Genomic DNA, 22,112 nt, shown 5'->3' with positions numbered 1-22,112 from the left:
AATGGGTTCCTAAGAACCGCCCGTCCGAAATCCGCATTAGATCTGGAGCCGACATCCAAACAGTAATGCTTGCAGAAAGCCGAGGGAGAGGCCCAAGTGGCCGCCCTGCTTATGACTTGCCAAGGGACATGGTGCTGGAATGCAATGGCCGTTTCCTTGCCCCCGACTGTGTGGGCATGCATGTTAGCCGGGAGCGGCTTGTGCTGGCCCTCGTATGCTTCCTTGATGGAATAGACCATCCAGCGGGATATGGAGGCCTGATAGCCTGGCCTCGAACCTGCGAAAGTGACAAACGGAGCGTCCGACTTGCAGAAGCCCTTGGTCCTGTCCAAGTAGAATTTTAGGGCACGCCTGCCATCCAGGCAGTGCAGCACTCTGTGCTTCATCTTTGGGATCGGGAAAGAACATAGCAAGGACCATTTCTTTGTTCAAGTGAAATGCAGATGGAACCTTGGGCAGAAATGCCTGGTGCGTCCGCATGACTACCTTGTCCTTGTGAAAGGTGGTATATGGTTCAGAGGTGACCAGCGCCTGGATCTCGCTGACACTGCAAGCTAAGGTAAGACCAAATAGTAGGGCCGTCTTGATGGTGACCAGCCTAATGTCCACGGACGCCATTGGCTGAAATGGTTTGTGCGCCAGGGCGCCCAAGACTATGTTAAGGTCTCACACAGGGTGCGGTCTCTTGACGGGCGAGTAGAGCCTAGCAAGGCCAGTCAGATGTTGGACTATAGGGTTGGAGGAGGAAAAGATGACTTCCTCAGAGTTCCTGTAAGCCAGAATGGCTACCAGTTATGTGCAGCAGGTGTCCACCTGTACGCCTGAATGAGCGAGGTGCGCCAAAAAGGAGAGCACGTCGTCCAAACTGCAGGCCAACGGGTCGATTGCCTTGGAGTCTGCCCAGTGGCAGAATCTGGTCCATTTGCTTTTGTACTGGGCCCTGGCGGCTTTGCTCCTGGTGCCCTGTATGATCTCCAGATTGGCCTGCGATAGGCTAAGGCGCCAAAGCTTTACCTGCTCAGGTACCATGCTGTGAGGTCTAGTTTCCCTGGAGCAGGGTGGATGATTCTGCCCCCCCTGCTGTGCCAGAAGATGTGCTGGGCCCATCGGAAGGTGTATGGGGGGCACCTCCAAGAGGCTGAGTAGTTCCGAAAACCATGGCCTGGCCAGCCACCATGGAGCTATCAGAATGATGAGGAGTCGGTGAGACTCCTTGATCTTGCAAATTATCCTGTGCATCAGGGGGGTAGGCGGAAAGGCGCAGGCTTTCATGCCGGTCCACTGGAGGTGAAATGCGTCGGCCAGAGAGCCGGGACCCTGACCCTGCCAGGATGCAAAATGGGGGCACTTCTTGTTGTGCCAGGTGGCAGAGATCCACTTGGGAGTGACCCCACATGTCGAAGATCCCTTGAATAACGAGGTAGTTTAGCTGCCACTCGTAATTGTCCGCTCCTAGCCTGCTGAGCCTGTCCGCCTCCAGGTTGGATTCCGGGAGGTGGTCTGCCAAGAGGTAGATTTTGTGTTCCAAGGGCCATTCCCACATGCTGATCGCCAGTCTGCACAGAGGAGGGGATCTGGTGCCTCCCTGTTTGTTGACGTAGTACATGCTGGTCGAGTTGTCTGTCTGGATGAGGACAACCTTGCCCTTGAGAAGTGGTAGTGATGCTCTGAGCGCTAGCCAGATGGCGTTCAGCTCCAACCAATTGATGTGGTATTCCTGCTCCTGTCGAGTCCAGGTGCCATGGACCAAGAGATCGTCCAGGGTGGCTCCCCAGCCCTCGAGCGAGGAGTCTGTGGTGATGGTGGCCTGCAGAGAGGGCGGCCAAAAGGGCTTGCCCGTCCGTAGGTTGCAGTCCATGGACCACCAAGTTAGGTCTGGGTGGAGAGATGGAGGAACGTTGATCGTCTCAGATTGCGAGCCCCGCTCCGGATTCCATGAGGCTGCAAAGTGCAGTTGAATCCTTCTCATCCTTAGTCTTGTGTGCGGCACGGCTAGCAGAACCGCTGCTAGTAGACCCAGGAGATGTTGGTACCATCATCCCGAGGTGACCTCTCTGCTGAGGAAGTGGGCGGTGGCCCTTTTGATGGCCGAGATCTTGTCTTCCGACGGGAAAACCCTCTCCTCGCACGTGTCCCAAATGAGTCCTAGGAATGTCAGTCTACGTAGGGAGCAGCTGCGACTTCTTGAGGTTGAGCGAGAAGCCCAGGTCATGCAGTGTGTTCATAAGGGCATGGAACAAGTGGTGAACAGCTTCTGGAGATGCAGCTCTGACAAGCCAGTCGTCGAGGTATGGGTAGATGTGGTGGCCCTGCGCTCTGAGGAGAGCAGCTACAGCGTTCATGAGTCTGGTAAAGACCCTGGGGGCCATGTTGAGACCAAACGGAAGGACTTTGTATTGAAAATGGAAGCCCATGATTCTGAAACCTAGGAAAGAACGATGGGGCTGCCAAATTGGGACATGTAGGTATGAGTTCTTCAGGCCAGGGAGCACATTCAGTCTCCCTTGTCCAATGTCTCTGCTATAAAGGCTGGCGTAACCATCTTGAATTTCCGCAGGGGTAAGGAGAGGTTGAGGGTGGAAAGGTCCAGCACAACTCTCAGGCCCGCCTGGTTCTTCTTCTGAATGGCGAAAATCCTGGAGTAGAAGCCGAAGCCTCGCTGGGAGGCTGGAACTTCCTCCACTGCCTGGCTCTCTATGAGCGACTGGATCTCAGCCAAAATAGTTGCTGTCTCAACCTGTGGGGGTGGAGGGGGAGGAGGGAGGAGAGAATGGGATAGGAAGGCGGTACCCCATGGATACTACAGAGAGGATCCAGAGGTCCACGAAATTCTGGCACCAGGGTTGTGCATGGAGAGCAAGAATGCGCCCTACCGGAGACACGTGGACCCGAAGGGGCGTGTCACGCCTTCTTTCCTGCTGAGGCTGAGAAGGGGGGCTGGAAAAAGCCCTTATCCACTCTACCCCCTTTTTGTTGTTTGCGCCGGTTCCGAGATGTCGAGCGGTCCAGCTGCCTGGATCTGCGTACCTGGAAGCCACGGAACCCTCCATATGTACGACCCTTCTCCTAGCGCTGATGAGATTGGGTGTACGATTTGGGCGTGGTCTTCGTAAGAATGGATAAAGACTTTGCGGTTTGTGAGCTGTTCTTGTCCATCTCTTCGTCCGGAGAAGAGTGGAAGAGGTCGTCCAGCCCCCTCCCTCGAACGGTAGATCTAGAATGCGCTCCTATACATCCAGGTTAAACTTCGTTGCCCGGAGCCAGGCTGTTCTCATGTCCATGGCAATGCAGATTGCACAGCCTGGGGTATCGATATGCGCCACTGTGGATTCCATGAGGTCATGCGCCACGACCTTGGCTTCCACTAGCCCTGCCTTGAAGCGAGATTGGCATTGGGTGGGGAGTTCCGGGAGGAAGTCCGCAATTTCCGCCAAAACCGTTGGTTGGCGGCCGACAGCATGTCATCTGCGCTGGGCTGACGAAGGTGCAAGGAGACGTTGGAGTAGATCTTCTTGCCGTACGCCTCTAAGATCTTCTCCTCCTTGCCTTGCATCACCGCATAGGAGGAGGATGAGGACGACTGAGGCTTGGAGTATAGTGATGCCGCAGCAATCACCGAGGAGTGTGGTTGAGGATGGGTTGAGAGCTAGAGTGTATCCCCCTCCATCTGCTTGTAATTGGCGTCCAGGCGTCGGTTGACCGGCTGGACTGAGTGGTGCTTGAGCCAACCCTTCTTGGCCAGGGAGACTACATCGGTTTGCAGTGGCATCCCCACGTTGGCAGAGTGGCGTCTCGTGAGGACTTCAGCCAGAGCCCCCTCTGCCAGATGTTCGACCTCTGGTTGGGGAAAGGCCCAGGTACTCTGCCAGGACAGCAAGACATTCATGGAAGGCCCTGGCTGAGGATGGCGTGTCCGGATCCTCCTGCGTATATGGAGGATCTTGTGGAGGAGGAGGGGTAGATGGCGCCGGAGGCTGGGGTACAGGGACCACAGCCAGAGGCTGAGGAGGCGGCGGAGGTTGTGGAGTTGGCTGTGAAGCTGGAGGAGGCGGCTGCACAGGGGCCTGGGGGCCCAAGGAAGGCGTCTGTGGTGCCTCTAAAATGGCGGGAAGGACTTCCCTGACTGCGTCTTTGATGATAACCCCCATCTGAGGAGACCTCATGAGGCCCGGAAACGTCTCGAAGAGCACTTCCTCAAGAGGTGGCAGGGGGTACCGACAGTGTAGTGGGGGGCTGCTGGAGCCACTGCGTACCCAGTCCGTATGGACGGAAGGGAAAGTTACCCTGCGCAAATGACGGGTAGACTCTAGGCCACGTACCTGGTTGAGGCCAGTCCCACCTAGACACACGTTCTTTGTCGAATTCGTGGAATGGCGTTGGACGGGGCCCCTAACTGGCGCGGGGCCATTTTGACAAGCTGCCTGCCACGTGCCTGCGACATGTTGCTCGGCCCACTGCGCCCGGCCTGGTCCAAGACTCTTGAGTGTGGATCACGAGGCCTACTCTGCTCCTCGGCCCGATAGGTGAGACACCCTCGATCCGGGGTTCGCTAGAGCTGCGTTTAGGCGACCCCTGAGACGTACTGTCGGTAACAGGGTGTGGCCCCCTCAGACGTGTTGCTGGTAATAAAGCATATCCCCTTGGCCATTGTGCAGGTAACAGGGCATAGCCCGCCGGGTGTAGACCAGGTACAAGAACCCTCCGGTCCCTCGACACTGCGCCCGGGAGGATCCGAGGACCCCTCGACCCAAAGGCTGGTAGCTGTAGCAGCCTCGGGGCACGTGCCGGTAGAAGGACCTGGCCGGTCCCTCCTGCGCGGATGAGTCCCTGGGAAGGAGTCTCCCTTGCGGGGTGTGCTAGAAAATATTGGCCCTACCTTGGGCCTGGTTCGATGCTTCACAAAGTTCTCAAGATCCTCTGGAAGAGCTCCCTCCACCTGGCTAGTCTGTTCTTCAGCACCTTCGAGGACAGCGAGTCACACGCTGAACATGACTGCCAACCGTGGTCTGAGCCAAGGCAACGTAGGCAGAGGGCGTGGGGGTCTGAAGTTGGGAAGAGCCAGTTGCAGGATGGACACCTACTGAACCCTGTGGAAGTAGACATGCGTGACGCCTGAGGACCGAGTACCTGAATGATCGATAAGACAAAAAAAAGATGCATCTGCGTGTGGAATTACATGGCCGAAGCCAAACCCAGGAGCGCTGGTGAATTCGGCCTGTTCCTGTCGACGCGGAAAAGGGGACTGAGGTATGGGGCCGGAGGGCGGAGTCAGGGCAGCGCATCCTCCCTGGGCCGCGCCCCAGCGCGCCTCTAAATTTAAAGGGGGAAGGTTTTTTCTGGTGAAAAAGGTTCCTTCTACCGTCCCTTGGAAGGGATGCCCATACAGTATGGAGGAAAGGGGACGGCACGTAAGAGTATGGTATCGCACTTTACCCCATACAGAATACTATATATCAGATAATAAAACTCCATTACTTAGAAAGACCTTGGTCTGTACGTTTAATGCGTACGACAGAAACGTTCACAATCACGAGATCAGACCCCCGATAAAAAATTAGGATTGCAAAGATGGTGGACGCAACTAGATTCCACAGAGGAGAGAGGACGTTAGAATACAGCCACAAGGTAAGACCGAACAGGAACATACATAGCGTTTTAGATACATACAGAAAGCTACATTATAGACAATATTGAGTCTCCATGTTGAACATTAAGAGTTCAACAAAACGTATTATGTAATTGATAACTATGACCCAGATAGAATCGGGTACAATTACAAGCAGTCTGAACAGCTGCCTGGTACTAAGGGAACTGTGATGTGAACCATGAATTCCAAAACCAAGACACAGATAAACATTTAGCACTCGTTTTGCAGGCACATCTTACCTGTTAAAGTTATCAGAGCGAAGAAAATATTGTGCAGAGGAATACGATAGCGATAAAGACCTTGCCTATTCAAGAAGCAGTAAGAGTTCACGGATACCCCTAAATATGTAGCTGTCCACTTATGAATGGACACAAAATAAATGCAGTTTTTCTAATTTTAATTTGCAGGCTGTTCCGACATAACATCGAACAACATTGAACAGACAAAAGATTGCACGTGGCAAGTGAGTGTCTAACATTGTGAAAAGACAAGTCAAGACTTTCTGTGGTTCCCTACCAGAGACCCAACATTAATCATTGACAAATGAATAGACAATAAAATCAGGTTTCTAACTTGTAGATTTCCCTGAACCATTAACGCACGAGCAATGAATGTGCTACAGAATAGATGACGACAGGTAAGAACTTTTACAAGTTCTTTGTGGTCAAACCTGATAGATGCCAAAAACAAACAAGATTTTCAGAGTTGGGATACTTATGGTGTCCACCCTTTTGTATTTTCCCCTTTTAGGGTATGCGGAAGGAAACTAAGCTGTCCAACAGAGAAACCTTGAGACGCTCTCCCTAGTCCAACACAGATATCAAGACAAAGAATAAAAATATGGTCTTTTTTTATTTTTAGAATATGATGAACTAATGCCATTATATAAGTCCTGAAGAAAGCGGAAATGTTCCCTAATCCGTTGAAACCGGTCGACAAAATGAAGGTTCATGTGTGATGACCCAAGCCCTGAGACACACTATACTTTTTGTGAGCTTGGTGAAAGGATATCAATTTTTAGGAACAATAAACAATTGAACAAATAGGATTGTGTTTTAAACACTTGACCAAGATTGATCAAGTACTATTTTAGTTGTATAAGACACACAGATTGGAGGCAATACTTATAAAGTAGAACAATCGAGTTCCAAATAGTGTGCACACATTTTAGCATTTAGTAAAATTAGTGAGAGGATAGGGCGAGTCTATTGTCTATCCGTCACACTAGATAAGCATCACAGCAGCGCTCTCTAGGGATAGAATAACACAGCGAAGGAAGAACAAGTTACTCTCTTACCTGGTAACGTTCCTTCAATGGGATGGTCCGACAACGTATTCCATATCTATGACAGTAATCACCACAGCTGTGCTGCTTCGGAAAATCTTCAGCGTCTGCGTCCTGCGTCGATGACATCGATATGCTGCCCTCGAGGACCTCCGACGGCCGACGTCACTGGATGTTATAAGTAGGACGCATGACGCCCGTAGCCTCAGTTGTAGTTTTTTCCCCCAGAACGTGTGGCACCAGTCTTCTGCCAGTCTGACACAAAGCCTTGCGGAAACGTAAGCTGCAATCGCATAAGAAATTCTGTAGCGGGGAAGGCAGGGAGGGAGCGATATGGAATACGTTGTCGGACCATCCCATCGAAAGAACGTTAACAAGTAAGAGAGTAACTTGTTCTTTGAGGGGATTGGGTCCTCCGACGTATTCCATATCTATGACAGACTCCCAAAGCAGTACCAATGCCAGGAGGTGGGAAAAGAATTTAGAAAACAGAAATTTAGAATGCCCAATCAAATTGCGGAGTAAAGGACCGCCTTGCCAAAGGCCAAATCCTGCCCACGGATGGAATCGAGGGAGTAGTGACGTACAAAAGTATGTACCGGAGCCCAGGTGGCTACATCACAGATGTTACGAATAGGAACACCCCTCTGTAGGGCAGTAGAGGCAGCCATACCCCTGGTAGAATGGGCCCGTAAGACGACCGGTGGGTCCTTACCCGTCAAGCGGTAGCACTCAGATAGCCAAAATAATCCAGCGAGACAGTCTGTTTCGTCACAGCTTGTCCCAAACGGTTTCCAGCGTAATCAATGAAGAGTTGATCGTCCACTCTGACCCGGGACATGCGTGAAATATAAAAGCTTAACGCTCTCCTAGGATCAAGCCTATGGAGCCTCTCCTATTCCTTACCAAGATGTGGAGGAGGGTAAAACGCCGGAAGAACAACCTTCTGGCTCAAATGAAATTTCGACACCACCTTCGGAAGAAAGGAAGGACGAACTCTAAGGACAACCCTGTTCTTATGAAACACAGTGAAGGGTGGCTTAACTGAAAGTGCCTGTAACTCACTCACTCTGCGAGCGGAAGTGACCGCAACCAAAAATACAGTTTTAAGAGTTAACATTCTCAAAGGGCATGAATGTAAAGGCTCAAACGGAGCACCCATCAAAAACTTGAGAACAAGGTTCAAATCCCAACCGGGCACCAGGAAAGGTGACGGAGGGAACACATTAGTGAGCCCTTTCAGAAACTGAGAAATTAAAAGAATTTTAAAATAGGAACACTCTTCAGACGAGCGGTTAAATATGGACAGCGCCGCCAGGTAACCTTTAACGGTATCCACTTGCAGACCCCTGTGGGCCAAAGAAAGCAAAAAAAGACAGAACCATGGGAATGTCACATGCAAAAGGATCCACATTCTTAACCCTGCACCAGTCGCAGAACTAACGGCAACGGTACAGGGACTTTGTTGCTGGCCGTAAGCAACACCTCCATCACGTCTTCAGGGAGGTCCCAATCCATATACCTCAACCTTTCAGAAACCAAGCGTGAAGGTTGAGGGATCTGACCTCTGGATGGAGAACATGACCCCCCCCTCCCGTGAGCACAGATCGTCTCGGTAGGGGAGACGACGTGGAGGGCAGATGGACAAGTCGAGAAGGTCCGGGTACCACGTCCTCCGGGCCCAAGTCAGAGCAATGAGGATCATCCGGGAACCGAACCTCTGCAGTAATTGCGGAGTGACGGGGACTGGAGGAAACGCGTACAGCAGTGGGAATGACCACTGCACCACGAACACGTCTCCTAAGGCTCCTTTTGGAGGAAATTTCCGCAAGCAGAACCGCTCGCACTTCCGGTTGACACTGGAGGCGAAGAGATCCACTTGCGGGGTCCCCCACATGGCGAAGATCTCCAGGAGTATCTCCTGAGCCAATTCCCACTCATGAGAGATCGCGCTCTGCCTGCTCAGAGCGTCCGCCGTCTCGTTTTCGTCTCCGGCCAGATGAACTGCAGAGATCAAAACTTCCTGCTGGATTGCCCAGAACCAGAGCTGCATCGCCTTCCTGCACAGAGGAAGTGACCCTGCCCCCCCCCCCCCCTTTTTGTTGAGGTAGTGCATGGCCACTGTGTTTTCCGTCAGGATCAGGACATTCTTCCCTCGCACAGTCGGCAGAAAAGCTTTCAGGGCTAGCCTGACTGCCCTCAGCTCCAAGATTGATATGGATTCTGGACTCCGACGGTGACCAACGACCGCTGACTGTCAACTCGTTGGCATGAGCTCCCCATCCCGTGAGGGATGGGTCCGTCACGATCGTCATCTCCGGCTAGGGTAGCCAAAATGGAGCCCCGTTCATCAGATTGTCTTCGACAGCCCACCAGAGAAGGTCCTGGGCGACCGAGGACGGCACCTGAACAGGGTCCGACATCCTGCCGGAGGCTGAGACCACTGGAGCTTGAGTGCCCATTGCAAAGATCTCATCCGCAACCTGGCCTCTGGTTCCAGAAGAATGTAGGGTGCCATGAGGCCGAGCAATCTCAAGAACTCGAACGCTGGGAGACTCTGGGCAAGCTGAAACTTGTGCACCATCTGCTGAATGTGAGGAGCCCTCACCTGGGGAGGAAAACACTGCCACAGGGACGTGTCGAGCACTGCACCAATGTACTGGAGCCTCTGAGTTGGTGTCAGATGGGACTTCTTTAAGTTGAGGGAGAAGCCCAGCTTGTGGAGGGAGTGGCAGGTGACTGACAGATGATCCAGGACTTGCTCATAAGAGTGCGCCCTGATCAACCAATCGTCCAGGTAGGGGTAGACATGAATCCCCCCCTTTCCTGAGGTGCGCTGCCATCACTACCATGAGCTTGGTGAAGACCCTCGGGGCGGAGGTCAATCCAAACGGCAGGACCCGAAACTGAAAGTGTGAGTCGCCAACCACGAACCTCAGGTACTTCTTGTGCTTTGGATGCATCGCCACATGAAAATAAGCGTCCTTGAGGTCGAGAGACACCAACCAGTCCTGAAGTTGAAGGGCCTGGAGGACTTGAGAGAGAGTAACCATCTTGAACTTGTCCTTCCTGAGGAATTTGTTCAAACCGCGCAAGTCCATGATGGGTCTCAATCCCCCGTCTTTCTTGGAAATCAAAAAATAAGGGGAATACCATCCCTTGTTCCTCTCCGCTACAGGCACCAGTTCTATGGCGCCTTTCTCCAGCAGGGATTGAATTTCCCGCACAAGGAGTGGATCCGGACTCTTCAAAGAGAGATTCCCCGGTGTATTGATATGATATGATATGATATGGTATTTGTAACGCGCCTATGCACAAGTGTTTCAAGGCGCGACGAGGCAGGGAGGGAGGGAAACAAGGGGAAAACAGACAAACGATCCTACTAGGCCAGGTGTCATTCAGATCGCGCAAGTGCAGAGGTAAGGGGAAAAAGGAGGAAGTGCAGGGGGGAGGAGGTGGGGGGGAAGTGCAGTACAAGGTAAGTAGCGTAAAAAAAAAAATAATAAATAATAAATAAAAAGGGCCAGCTGGCGGCAAGTGCGAGGTAAGTGCAGAGCAAGTGCTGGGAAAGGGGCTGTAGGGATACAGTGACAGTCCCACAGTGCAGGGGGAGCCAGGGAGGCAGTGCAAGTGGAGAGTGGCTGGGCCCTGGACCGAGGTTGCTGAGAGTGGCCCAGATGCAGGTTTAGTGCTGAATTCAGTGGGGAGTTAAGCAGGATTAGCAGGGGAGAGGGAGAGAGAAGGCAGAAGCGAAGAGGAAGGTTTTGAGGTGCTTCCGGAACCGGAGATGGTTCTCCTCAAGTTTCAGGGAGGCAGGAAGGCTGTTCCAGAGGGAGGCCCCTGCTGCGGAGAGAGATCTACCCCCAGCTCGTTGCTTCGAGAAGCAGCTGACCATGAGGGAGTTGGAGACGGATGAGCGAAGGGCTCGTGAAGGAAGATATTTAGGAAGAGAGAGTTGGAGGTATTTAGGTCCCAGGCCCCAGAAGGCCTTGTGGACAATGCAGAGGGTTTTGAACTTAATCCTCGCAGCCACTGGGAGCCAGTGAAGAGATTTCAGTCCTGGAGAGATACGGTCCCTGGGCTTGAGGCCAAGGACAAGTCTCGCAGTTCTGTTCTGGATAAGTTGCAGAGGGCGGCGAGTGGAGGCAGGCAGATTAAGATAGAGGCTGTTACAGTAGTCCAGCCTTGAGAGAACCAGGGCTCGAGAGACAGTGAGCTTCTGGGGGAAGGAGAGGAAGGGAAGAATACCTCTGAGGAGGTGCAGCTGGTAGTGTGACTTCTTAGAGACGTCAGATATATGAGGAGAGAAGGAGTGTGGAGTCGAAGATGACCCCGAGGTTTTTAGCCTTGCAGGTAGGGGCAGGAAGGGGGCCAAGGGAGGCCGGCCAGAGAGCTGCAGGGAAGGAGGGAGTGGGTGTGCCGATGAGTAGAATCTCAGTCTTACTGGCGTTGAGGCAAAGGTCATTGGCGGCACACCATTCCTGGATAGCAGACAGACAGTCGGAGATGAGGGAAGGAGAGGAGGAGGCTGAGGGTAGCCTGAAAATGAGCTGGGTATCGTCTGCATAGCACTGGAAGTAGGGGCAGAGAGCGGCGATGCGGTGGGCAAGGAGTGCCAGATACTGGTTGAAAAGCCAGGGGGAGAGGTTGGATCCCTTGGGGACACCACAGGTGGAGAAAAAGATGTCAGAGAGGAAGGAGCCCATTTGGACCTGGGAGGGTCGATCGGAGAGGAAAGAAGTCAGCCAGGCCAGAGCCTGACCAGTGATACCCAGGTTATCACGGAGACAGTTGAGCAGGATGGCGTGGTTGACAGTGTCAAAGGCAGAGGAGAGATCGAGCAGAATGAGAACACAGGGAGTGTTGGAATCGAGGTTCAGGAGCAGGTCCTCACGGACCTCATTGTCTTGAGGCCTCTGCCGGAAAGGAAGACAGTAGCCCTGGGTTATGATCTCCAGAACCCACATCTGAAGAAATGGTGCGCCACTCAGCAAAATGCTGCGCCAGCCTTCCCCCAACCGGCGAACCATGGGACATGGCCTCATGACTGAGCTGAAGCGGCTGCGGCGTTGCCTGAGGGCAAAGAGGCAACAGCCCAAGCAGCCTTGGCACCTCAAGTACCTTGTTTTCCACCTCTGGCACTCCTACGGTGGCCCCTTTGACTGGCAGCTCCTCTCGCTTTACCAAAGGACGAGTAATAACGAAAGGAACCGCCCCTCCATTGCTGTCCCAGAGGACGAAACGGCGAAGGTTGGCGAACTGCAGCGCCCAAAGACTTTGCTGCAGTTTTGGAGGTCTGCAACCTCAAGGGCTCTCGTCAGCCTTGCTGCCAAAAAGATGTTCCCCGTCAAAGGGTATGTTGAGGAGCCGGGCCTGCACATCAGGAGCAAACCCCGACTTCTGAAACACGCAAACCTGCGTATCACGGTGCTCACCGCCATGGACCGGCTGACGCAATCTGCCATGTCCAAACCCGACTGAACGGCCTCACACATGGCGCCCTTACCATCCTGAACCAGGGCAAGGAAACCATCCCCTTCGGGAATATGTTCATCCGCTAAGGAAACAGTTCCACAGAGTGTGCGTGAAACGTGACAAGGCACATACGGAGTTGGCCGCCTGAAGCTCCATACCCCCTGAAGAAAACACTTTCTTCGCCCAGCCGTCAAAACGCTTGCCGTCCCCATCAGGAGGGATGGCAGGATACGACGCCTGCTTTGCCGGGGCCGTAGCCGCCAGCACCACCAAACTCTCCGGAGTGCGGTGTTTGGTCAAGTAGCAGGGGTCGCTACTGGCTGGGCGGCATTTTCGCAGCAAAGACTTGCCGGGAGACACTCCGGAGTAGTCCAAGCCGCCGCCACCCTCCTCTGTAGAGCCATATGGAACGGCAGTACCGGGTCAGTTGCTGGACCTTGGTCGAGGATATCCTTAAGGTCATCCTGAAGAAAATCCCTTGGGGGAGCAGACCATCCCAAGTACTCGGTGACCCTGGACATAAGGCGCCGGTACGAGGAATCGGCATGAGTGCCAGGCTCAGGCCTACAAAACTCCACCTCCGGAGAGGTGTTCAGCCCACTGGCATCGTGCAGGGACTGCCGCAGATCTTCAATTTGGCTATGGCCCGAGAAAATCTCATCCGGTACCATATCCGGAACCATGCCATCATCAGAGCCCTCATCCACCTCCGAAATAAACTCAAGCTGGCGGAAAGAAGGCACAGAAGGCGGAATTTGCCAGAGCCTTTCTAGGCGGTTCCACCGAGCCCCGGGGAACCCCCGTCGAAACAGCCTCGAAAGGCGTTGAGTGAATCGGCGTCGAACGCGGCGCTGACAGCATGGATGGCGCCGACACAATCCTCGAAGCCGGGGCCCCGAGCGTGTCCCTCGACAGCCAGGGCGCCGATGACGTCGACGACTTCCAAGGTGCGGCCTCGAAAGAGTCCGTCATCGACCTCGGCGCCACCGGCGTCAACGTCTTCCTTGAAGACACCACAGGTTCACGCGGTCTCAAGCGCGTCGAAGACCGGAACCTGGAACGAGCATGCCGAGAACAATTCCCCTTGTCCGAGCGGGACCACTCCCGCGAATCGTGACGACCACCCGAGCCCGAAGGCGTGCGAGCGGTGTCTCTCGACCGACCCCACTCTGAGGCACGGACGGACAAGTGCCCTGTGATTCCAGTATCGCCAACATTTTCTTCCCGAAGGAAGCCCATTCCTCCGGCGTCACATGCTTGGTGGGGTAAGCGACCCGCCGACGGGCAGAGTCCTCGGAAGAGGACGGGGGAAGGCCACCGATGACGGCGCTTCCGGGAGTGCCTCGAAGAGGCAGGAGTGGCGGGACCGACTCCGGGACCGAGACCCACTGGACTTCCGACGACGACACAGAGAGTTGCCTCTCGAATCGTCCGTCGAAAGCCCCGCAGACCTCGACTTCCGTGGCTTAGACACCTTACCTACTGATAACTTCTTGCGCTCCCGCAAGGCTTTTGACGTGAGCGACTGGCAGTCGGCAGTCATCCGTGTCATGGTCCTCCCGAGGCACCAGAGGCAGGCGTTGAGTCCGTAACCGACATCTTGGTCCCACAGTCCCCGCACTTCTTAAATCCCGGACGCGGTGTGGAAGACGAGGTAGACATCTTCACGAAGAAAGACTTCACAATACGAAACAAGTTTGAAGAACCGAGAAAGAACAGGAACTCCAAAGAGTCGACGCGCACGAGATCTCCGAAGCAAACACGTTCGCGGAAAAAACGGAACTGAGGCTACGGGCGTCGTGCGTCCTACTTATAACATCCAGTGACATCGGCCGTCGGAGGAGGTCCTCGAGGGCGGCGTATCGACGTCATTGACGCAGGAGCCGAAGATTTTCCAAAGTAGCACAGCTGTGATGATTACTGTCATAGATATGGAATACGTCGGAGGACCCAATCCCCTCGAAAGCAAGATTCTCTTGGCAGGGACTTATATTTAGATGTAGTGACTTTAGAAGTAGGAATAACCTCTTAAACAAGGTGGTTCTGTCTATTGTGATACAGTAGGAATGAGGTAAGCCACTTCAGTGCGGATTCCTGTATAACACATTCCATCAATCTTTTTATTAGTGTTGTGTGGCTGATTGTGTCAAATGCCGCTGGTATGTCCAGTAGCATGAGGGTCGATTGGTCCTTGTCTGTTTATTTTCAGGTCATCCCATATTGATAGGAGTGCTGATTCGGTTCCTCTCATTGGTCTGGAGCCAACTTGTAACCAGTCGAGTATTCGGTTTGTTTTGATGTATTTAAGAAGGATCTTGTATATGTGATTCTCCAGGATCTTTGCCGGGTAGGGCAGGTTGGTTATCTGTCTGTTGGTACTCGGGTATTCTGCGCTTTCTGGTTCATTTTTTAATAGTGGTTTGATGTATGCTGATTTGAAGGCAGACAGTACTATTCCTCTTTTGATTGACCGATTCATTAGGTTCCAGAAGTGATTTGCTGGGGTTCAGTGGTTGAGGATTCCTTTGAAGATGTCAGGGGGGGCAGGGGTCCCTGGGATCCTACAAGGTTGGTGTCCTTGATCAGTTTGGCAAAGGTTTCTTCTGTGATTGGTTCTAGGCAGGTGAGTTTTACTGTAGGCTGCGTTTCATACACGTAATAAAGGCAAAACAAGGTTGTGTTTTCCTTTCACCAATTGAAAAATCAGTCCCATAAAACAAAGCGAGCTAGCTTATAAAAGGTGAAAGTAAGAAGGCCCATTATGAAGAGATGTAGGGTTTGCACTAAAAATTTAATCTGAACTTTAAAAAAAAAGGTAAAGGAAGAGTAGCTAAAAAATGGATTCCACAGACTCAACAAGAATTTGAGGTAAGAGTGCTTTTCTTCCTGTTGCAGGAAAGTAGGAGAAAAATGACACAACCCGTAGTTCTTATTCCAGACTAGATTATTTTAGGCTAGTACAGTTGGGAGTATTAGCCTTATTTCAGGGAAGAGAGTGAAGCACGCACTTATCTGGATTCCTTAGCTTCACATATTTTATGGGCTGATGTTACAGCTTCAAAAGCAATGTTCAAAGTCAGAAGTGTATCCCAACAAGCAATACTTCTTCCAATGAGAAGGACTTACAAGTTAGGGGGTTGGGCATGCATGGGGGGAGAAGAGGAGGAGTGTTTCAACCTCAAAGCAGATCCATGAACAGACAACAGCCTCAGATGTTTTTGCAGCTGATAATTGTGCACAGGAGTGATGTGAATTAATGCTATTTTACTGTATTGAATGAAATTCGTTGCAGCGGGCCAATATTTAGCTATAATCTATTCACTAGAACCCACATTTGGAATTTCTTCTACCCGAAACTGTACTTGTGTATAAACAGTACCATGTTCCTATAGTTTAAAATCTAGTTGAAAAGGTGACAAGAAAATGTTTTGCACCTCATAAGTAAAGAGGATGCTCTGCATGAACAGATATCAGGATCATGTAAAAGTGTACCTTAGGTCTACATGCTTAATGTGCTGCATTCTTCTTAAGGCCTGGCATTTGAGTGTATCCATCGAGTTCCCGGCCATGCAAAGCCGGTCCATTGCAGTCAGCTTCTCCACCACCACTGGGATATCTGTGAATTCGTTGAACGAGAGGCCCAGATAACAAAGTCGATGCATATTCTCAAGCTCTTCAGGAAGCCCCTCCAGGCAATTGCCATCTAGCAGAAATGTCTGCAAACTGTAAAATAAACAAAACAGATCAAAACAAGATCAACAAGCTGGCCGGGACAGAATAGCTCATTGCAAAACATGAATGGCAATGCTATGAAAGCTTCACAGGAGGCACTAGGAAACATTATTACTATATACAGTTAGTAAAAATGTAAATAAACAAATATAGGATTTGTACATAGGTGATTATCCACTATGGGAATATATTTATTCCACAAGGGTTTTAGAGTCACATCTGATGGACAACTTGAGCAGAGCTGGAGTGGTCTATGATGTGATTCTCAAGCCAGAAAAGGAATATTTCCACTTTGCTGATAGTCAATCATGTACAATGTTATGTTTTATTGGGGTGCTCATCAAAAGATTTAGCTTTGCAGCCTTTTAAGAAAATTGGGCAGGCTGACTGAGCAGAAGAAAAGTAATATCCTTTGCTCACATCAAGCAGTATTTTCAGTTACCAGCATGGGCGTTTTTAGTAATGGAAGGCTGGGTTCTCGGCTGATTTGACAAATCTTAGGGAGAGGTGTGATGAGGGAAAGCGCACTTTGTAAGTGCAGGATTTGTTTAAGTGAGTGGCATTAGCAGCATTAGCAGCATCAATTTTATGGTGATTCAGCTTTATTGTGCAAGTCTTGGAGAAGGAAGTGCCAGCGTTTGTTCACGTGACAGCTCGGAGAACTCAGTGGCACAAGGTGGGTGTTCTGGCGAGTGTGTGATGTCACTGCAGAGAAACAGGGCCTCCATATTTCTCTGCATGGACATCAAAACAGGGGAGTTATGACATTTTGAATGATGCAAAGCCACTAAATGGAACCTATGGGCGACAAGTTCTCTCTACAAAAGTATGAACAGACCATAGTGTAGTAAAGTAATTTGTAGAACTGCTGGGTGTGTGTCAAGGCACATGCAAGAGTGCTTTCACTTTCCAGTAAGTGCGACCAAATGTTTTCTGCCAAATTTCCTGCAGTGTGCTATTGTTATTTTGTGTGGGTACAGTCCCTGGGAAAACAAAAGGAGCCTGATGCAGAGCAGCATTTAATCAGAAAAAGAATGTGCTTGAGAGCATATGTGGCCACACCCACATGCTGTCTCTCATGTGCAGCTCTGTAACAGTCATGTCTTCAAAAGGAATATCAGTATCCTACTGGGGGGGGCAGGGTCGGAGGGCAATATGGAGGAAAGGGAACTATGCACTAGGAGTACAGCAGTCACTACAGTGAACAGATCAATTTATTTAGCTGCATTGATCATTGAGCATAGATCTGCATGCTTATTGAATATTCCTATACTAAGTGGGAATACACTCTGTAAAAATAATGTACAAAATGTTCGATGCATTTGTCAACATTGTTAATTGACTTCAATTCAGTACTCCAACTAAGCCAGTGCCTAGTCTGGGATGCCCAAGGGAAGCCCTTATTTATATACTCTTATGACAAGTTCATAGATCTGGATGATAAACCCTTGTATAAAGCCCCTCTTTGAATCCCCCCGACCTCACTGAGCCAAGAAGTAGGTTTGTTTTGCAAATTAAAAGATTTATTGAAAAATTAAACAAGATATATATCACACTTTTATAAATAAATATTTGATAGTACACTTATGAATATGACAGTGGTCAACAATGGATAATATTACACTAGCACACTTTTTAAATTACTTAGGAGTTGGTAGAGAAAGGATAAGGTAGCTGAGAATACTTTTATGGTTTCAAGGAAATGCAATGATGGAAAAGAATGCAGCACAGGAATAAACTGATATGGTTTCAACAGGAGATAATATGATCACTTTCTTTTGACAATTCACTCCCCCCTATGCAATATAAGGAGATGGAAGGAGAGCACTCAATTTTCAGGAATACAATCAAATGCAATACCAATTCAGTTCCCCCTAGCAAGCTTAGAGCAACAGGGATGATTTTAAAACACAGACAAAAATACTTTAAATGTGATTTGCAAAGAAGTGAAAAGATGCTAAAAATGATTTGAATTCCCTATAGGAGATTTAGGGTAGGTGATAGCTACTTAAGATTGGTTCAGGTCAACACTATCAGTGATTCATGAGGGATTATCATCGGGTTGAAAACTAATTTCAGCAATGCAAAGCAAGAGCAGCTATTTTTTTTACAAGTGGTGCAATGAGCTAGTTGCACTTTTTCCGAATGCGTCGAGCGCGATTACGGAAAAACTATAAGGAATAAGGGTTCTGGGTTTGTTGGAAAGCTTAGGTTCTTAGCTTTAAAATGAAAGTTAAATCTCGTTCCTAGCACACGCGGTTCAAAAGATACGGACGATTTTGTGGAGGTAGATTTTCAGAAATGAAATAATGATTCAGAATGGCAGATGACACTTTCACAGGTTTGAAATCACAGAATGAACACACGATTTCTATGATGCAGTTCTAAATAGGTGGAAATGATTTGAATTAGATTATTTTAGACTGAGAGATTGGTTTTGCACAGTTCTGGCTGAGTACTCACACTATACATTTGAAATAAGCCGTCAAGGTCTGGTCAGGTTTGGGCTTCACTCACCACGGACGGTCTCTGGTACTGGTTCTGGTCTGGGTCTGCTATTGGCACTGCACAGCGGTCTGGTCTGGTCTCTGGTTGTGGATACAGCTCTGCTTTCTGGGTTCTGGCACAGGGTTCTAGCCAGAATCAACAGCTCGCCCGGCTGTTGAATAGCTTGGTTAGGTTGCTGGATTCTGAGGCTTCTGAAGGATTCAGCTTGTGGACTAGGCCTCTCTGCTACAAGTTCTGAAGTCTGGATTCTAAGTTCTGGATATGGTCCTTCTGGATATTGTCTGAACCGGCAAAATGCTTCGCAAGAAATCAGTCTGAATTGGAAAGTGAATGTCCCTTCCTGGGTCTCAGTGGCTCTTTTTATGTCTTTTGAAAATGGGTGTGTGCGTGGGAATAACTAAGCCCGCCCCTCACAAGTTATCATTGGCCCAGTTCTCCTCTCTCCCTTGATTGGGGGAAGGAAATGGAGTGTCATCGTGATGAGGTACGTTTATGGGTCAGAGGATCCTCCCCTTGTCACTTTGCACACAAATCTATTTTTGATCCAAATGCATATTTATCTATGTACAATTTTTCTAATATTATATGTCCAGTTAACATTTTCTGTAGCACCAAACCATCCGATCCCTGTCTTTGTAAGATGTGTCCAATTCTGACAGAATTCTGCCCTTTTCATCAAGAACACAACCTCTAAACCTTTCCAGAATTTACACAAATGTGCGCAAGGCATATGGGCATCAGATGATGAAGTGTCAGATTTTTAACATACAGACATTTGGAGTAATAACCTATTTTCCGCTACTACTCCCCAGAACATACCACAGAGTCCTTACACCTCTTAAAATGTGCACAGAAGAATCACAGGAATGATGATATTGTTTATATAATTTTGACAGTTATGTGCTATGAGTTATCCATCTTTTTAAAATTATGCTCTGGCCCAGATGGGTGTGGTTTAGGTTCCATAGCACATGGGCGAATTTCTGTCTGTCCCCGCCTCCAGCTCAGGTGGCTCCCAGAGGCAGCGCCCCTCTCATTTCCTTCCATGAGGAAGCCATTTACGACCCCTGATTTAGCATTTGCCTGAGCCAAGGAAAGTTCATTGTTCTGTTTTCCTGCAGTCCCCTCCCCTGATTCAATCAGAGAGGTGTGATCTCCTTTTGGTGGGGGCAGCAGAATGCAGCCAGGCCTGTGAACAGAAGGTGTTAAGAATTCTCATTAACCAGCAAGGCTTTGAAGTTTCCAGCTAACTCCGGCTCCTTGTCAGCTCCTGAAAGGAAGGCCTCCTGTCAGTTTAGACCTCTAGCGCCGGTTAGTGTCGAGCGCCGGTACTGCACCCATTTTTGGGAGCTGTCTTGAATTCATACATTTCAAAAAAAGGGATTTTACTTGATAGCATTTACTAACAGTGTATTGCTATAGATTCTGCAGTAGAGTAATTTTGTGGCCATGATTTTAGCAATTTTTGACATCAATTGAAACAGATTTTTAACAGCACCATATTCCTTTGCACTGATTTCGCTCATGGCGCTTCTGGCCCATCACGCTCGCACTGGTGGGTGGCAGGTCAGGCGACCATTTTGGCGTGCGCAAAACTGCACGGTTTTCCTGGATTCTGGCGCAAATGTGGGCTTTTCAGCCATCTTGGATTTTCTAAGCCCACAGCACCAAATGTTGTAGCATAATAGTTCAAACGTGGGTCAAGACACCTGACAACATCATTGTGAAAGAGTGCTACAATGAGGCTCTTTTTGAAGGTTGATGGGGCGGTCTTTATCCCAACTGCTGCTTGCCAAACAACAACCCAATTACAGCCATGTCACCTCGAACTGCTCTTACAAAGCATTCAAGATTAACAGTCACAACTTCAGGGGAAACCAGGCGAGTCGTATGTGAATATCATAAAAGATAATGCTGTGGAAGTATACCTAGAGTTAATTAACTGACTTTGAGTAATGGCTCCTTTGCGGAGTATATTCTGGAAGAGCAGACATCTATAGAGAGCGGTTCATATCTAGGAAGCGGGACCACAGATTGGCTTCCATTTAAAAGGTTCTCCAGGAAAGCTTGACCTATTAGAATCTGAGATCTGGCATTCTTTCCCGGCAGTAGTGCTTGCATAAACTTCCATGTTATTGCCTTGTAGATTTCTTGACAATAGGGTGTTAGCTAAGAATGCCACCATCATAACTTGCCCCTAGGGCGTGGCTTGGCAGCCATGGAGTAGGGCTGCAACTCCATAAGGCTCTGTGATCCGGCAGATGATCCGAGGAAGCATATGCCGCCATACTTAAGATTGAAGTCCTAAAATAGCACCAAAAGTGCGGGAAGAAGGAGAGACCAGGAAGTCACCATCAGCGAGCGAATCGTGCCAAGATAAGAAGTGATAAGACACTTTGTATCTCTGGTCGCGAGCCGTGGCAACAACAAGATGGCGGCGACCCGAGACAAAGGGACCCCAGAAGGCGACGAGAGCAGTGAAGGAGCGCGCCGCTGAAAGGGCAGAGGACAGTCAGCAAGCCGCCGTGTAAATACAACCAATTTTGGCAGCGTTGGAGTGCGGGCCCTCGAGCGGATGAGGAAAGCGGGACATGTACGCCCGCGGAACGCCGCTGGCGAGATAGCCTGAGCGGTATGACCGATGGGGCATACAGAAGCTGGCTGGGGAGCGCACCGAGTGGATGCGGTGTGTGCGGAGACCGGCCCGGCATCGAGGACAGCGGGACCGGCCCCCAGTGATGGCGAGACGGTCTGCCAAATAGAAGCTGCGCGGAGCGTATCGGGCGGGCGGAGTCATCAGTTCAAGAAGCGGTGAGTCCGGAGCATGCGGCTCAACAAAATTAAATGTGGCGAGGCTATGCTATACGACCAAAACTAATTGCCGGTACAGGACAAGCGTATATTACTGGGGAGCAGGGTCTGGATGCGAGGCCCGAGGAGAGAGTCCGCATAATAAGCAATTGATGCGCAGCTGCAGGGGACCTGGCAGACGCTCTCTGAAGCCTAAGAATGTGCTGGGGGCTAAGCCAGATGCGCGCCCCCGGCGCCGGGAACGGCAGTGGCGAAGCGCGCATATAGTTAAACAACATTGCCAACAAGCTACAGAAACAGATCTGGATTGATGATACACGGTACAGAACTGAAGGACAGGAGGAGTACATCGGATAACATTAGACTGATTGTCCTCAATAAACAAGATATAGGACGAAGTAAGTGCTGTAAGAGGGGGAGAAGGGTCAGAGACAGTGAAATAGAGAAGATGAAGTAGGGGAGAGGGCTTAAGCAACTGAGAACTATACAGGCCAGATGAGAGGGGAGATGCAGGCCAATTACATGCTTACCACACGCTGCCCAAAAAAGACAGGCATAGCCAAAATGCCATGGTGTACATAGCACCACGCTAAGGTACAATAAGCGCTGAAGGGTCCACCTGTCAGTGGTTTGACGCTATACACAAACCCACGA

The 22,112-nt window shown here is 50.2% G+C and overlaps 1 protein-coding gene across 1 annotated transcript in view; it reads right to left on the bottom strand.

Moving 5' to 3' along the window:
• Positions 1 to 22,112, bottom strand: part of PHLPP1 (PH domain and leucine rich repeat protein phosphatase 1) — a 1,441,444-nt gene that overhangs the window by 748,340 nt on the left and 670,992 nt on the right. The window contains exon 6 of the mRNA XM_069613677.1: positions 15,900 to 16,130. Within this exon, the coding sequence (XP_069469778.1) occupies positions 15,900 to 16,130 (231 nt within the window). The remainder of the gene's footprint in view (positions 1 to 15,899; positions 16,131 to 22,112) is intronic.

The sequence above is a fragment of the Ambystoma mexicanum genome, chromosome 5p (genome assembly GCF_040938575.1).
Source record: "Ambystoma mexicanum isolate Mex_15411 chromosome 5p, UKY_AmexF1_1, whole genome shotgun sequence".
Classification (NCBI taxonomy): Eukaryota; Metazoa; Chordata; class Amphibia; order Caudata; family Ambystomatidae; genus Ambystoma; species Ambystoma mexicanum.
The sequence above is the reverse complement of the archived record's forward strand: the minus strand, read 5'-3'. Positions and strand labels throughout refer to the sequence as shown.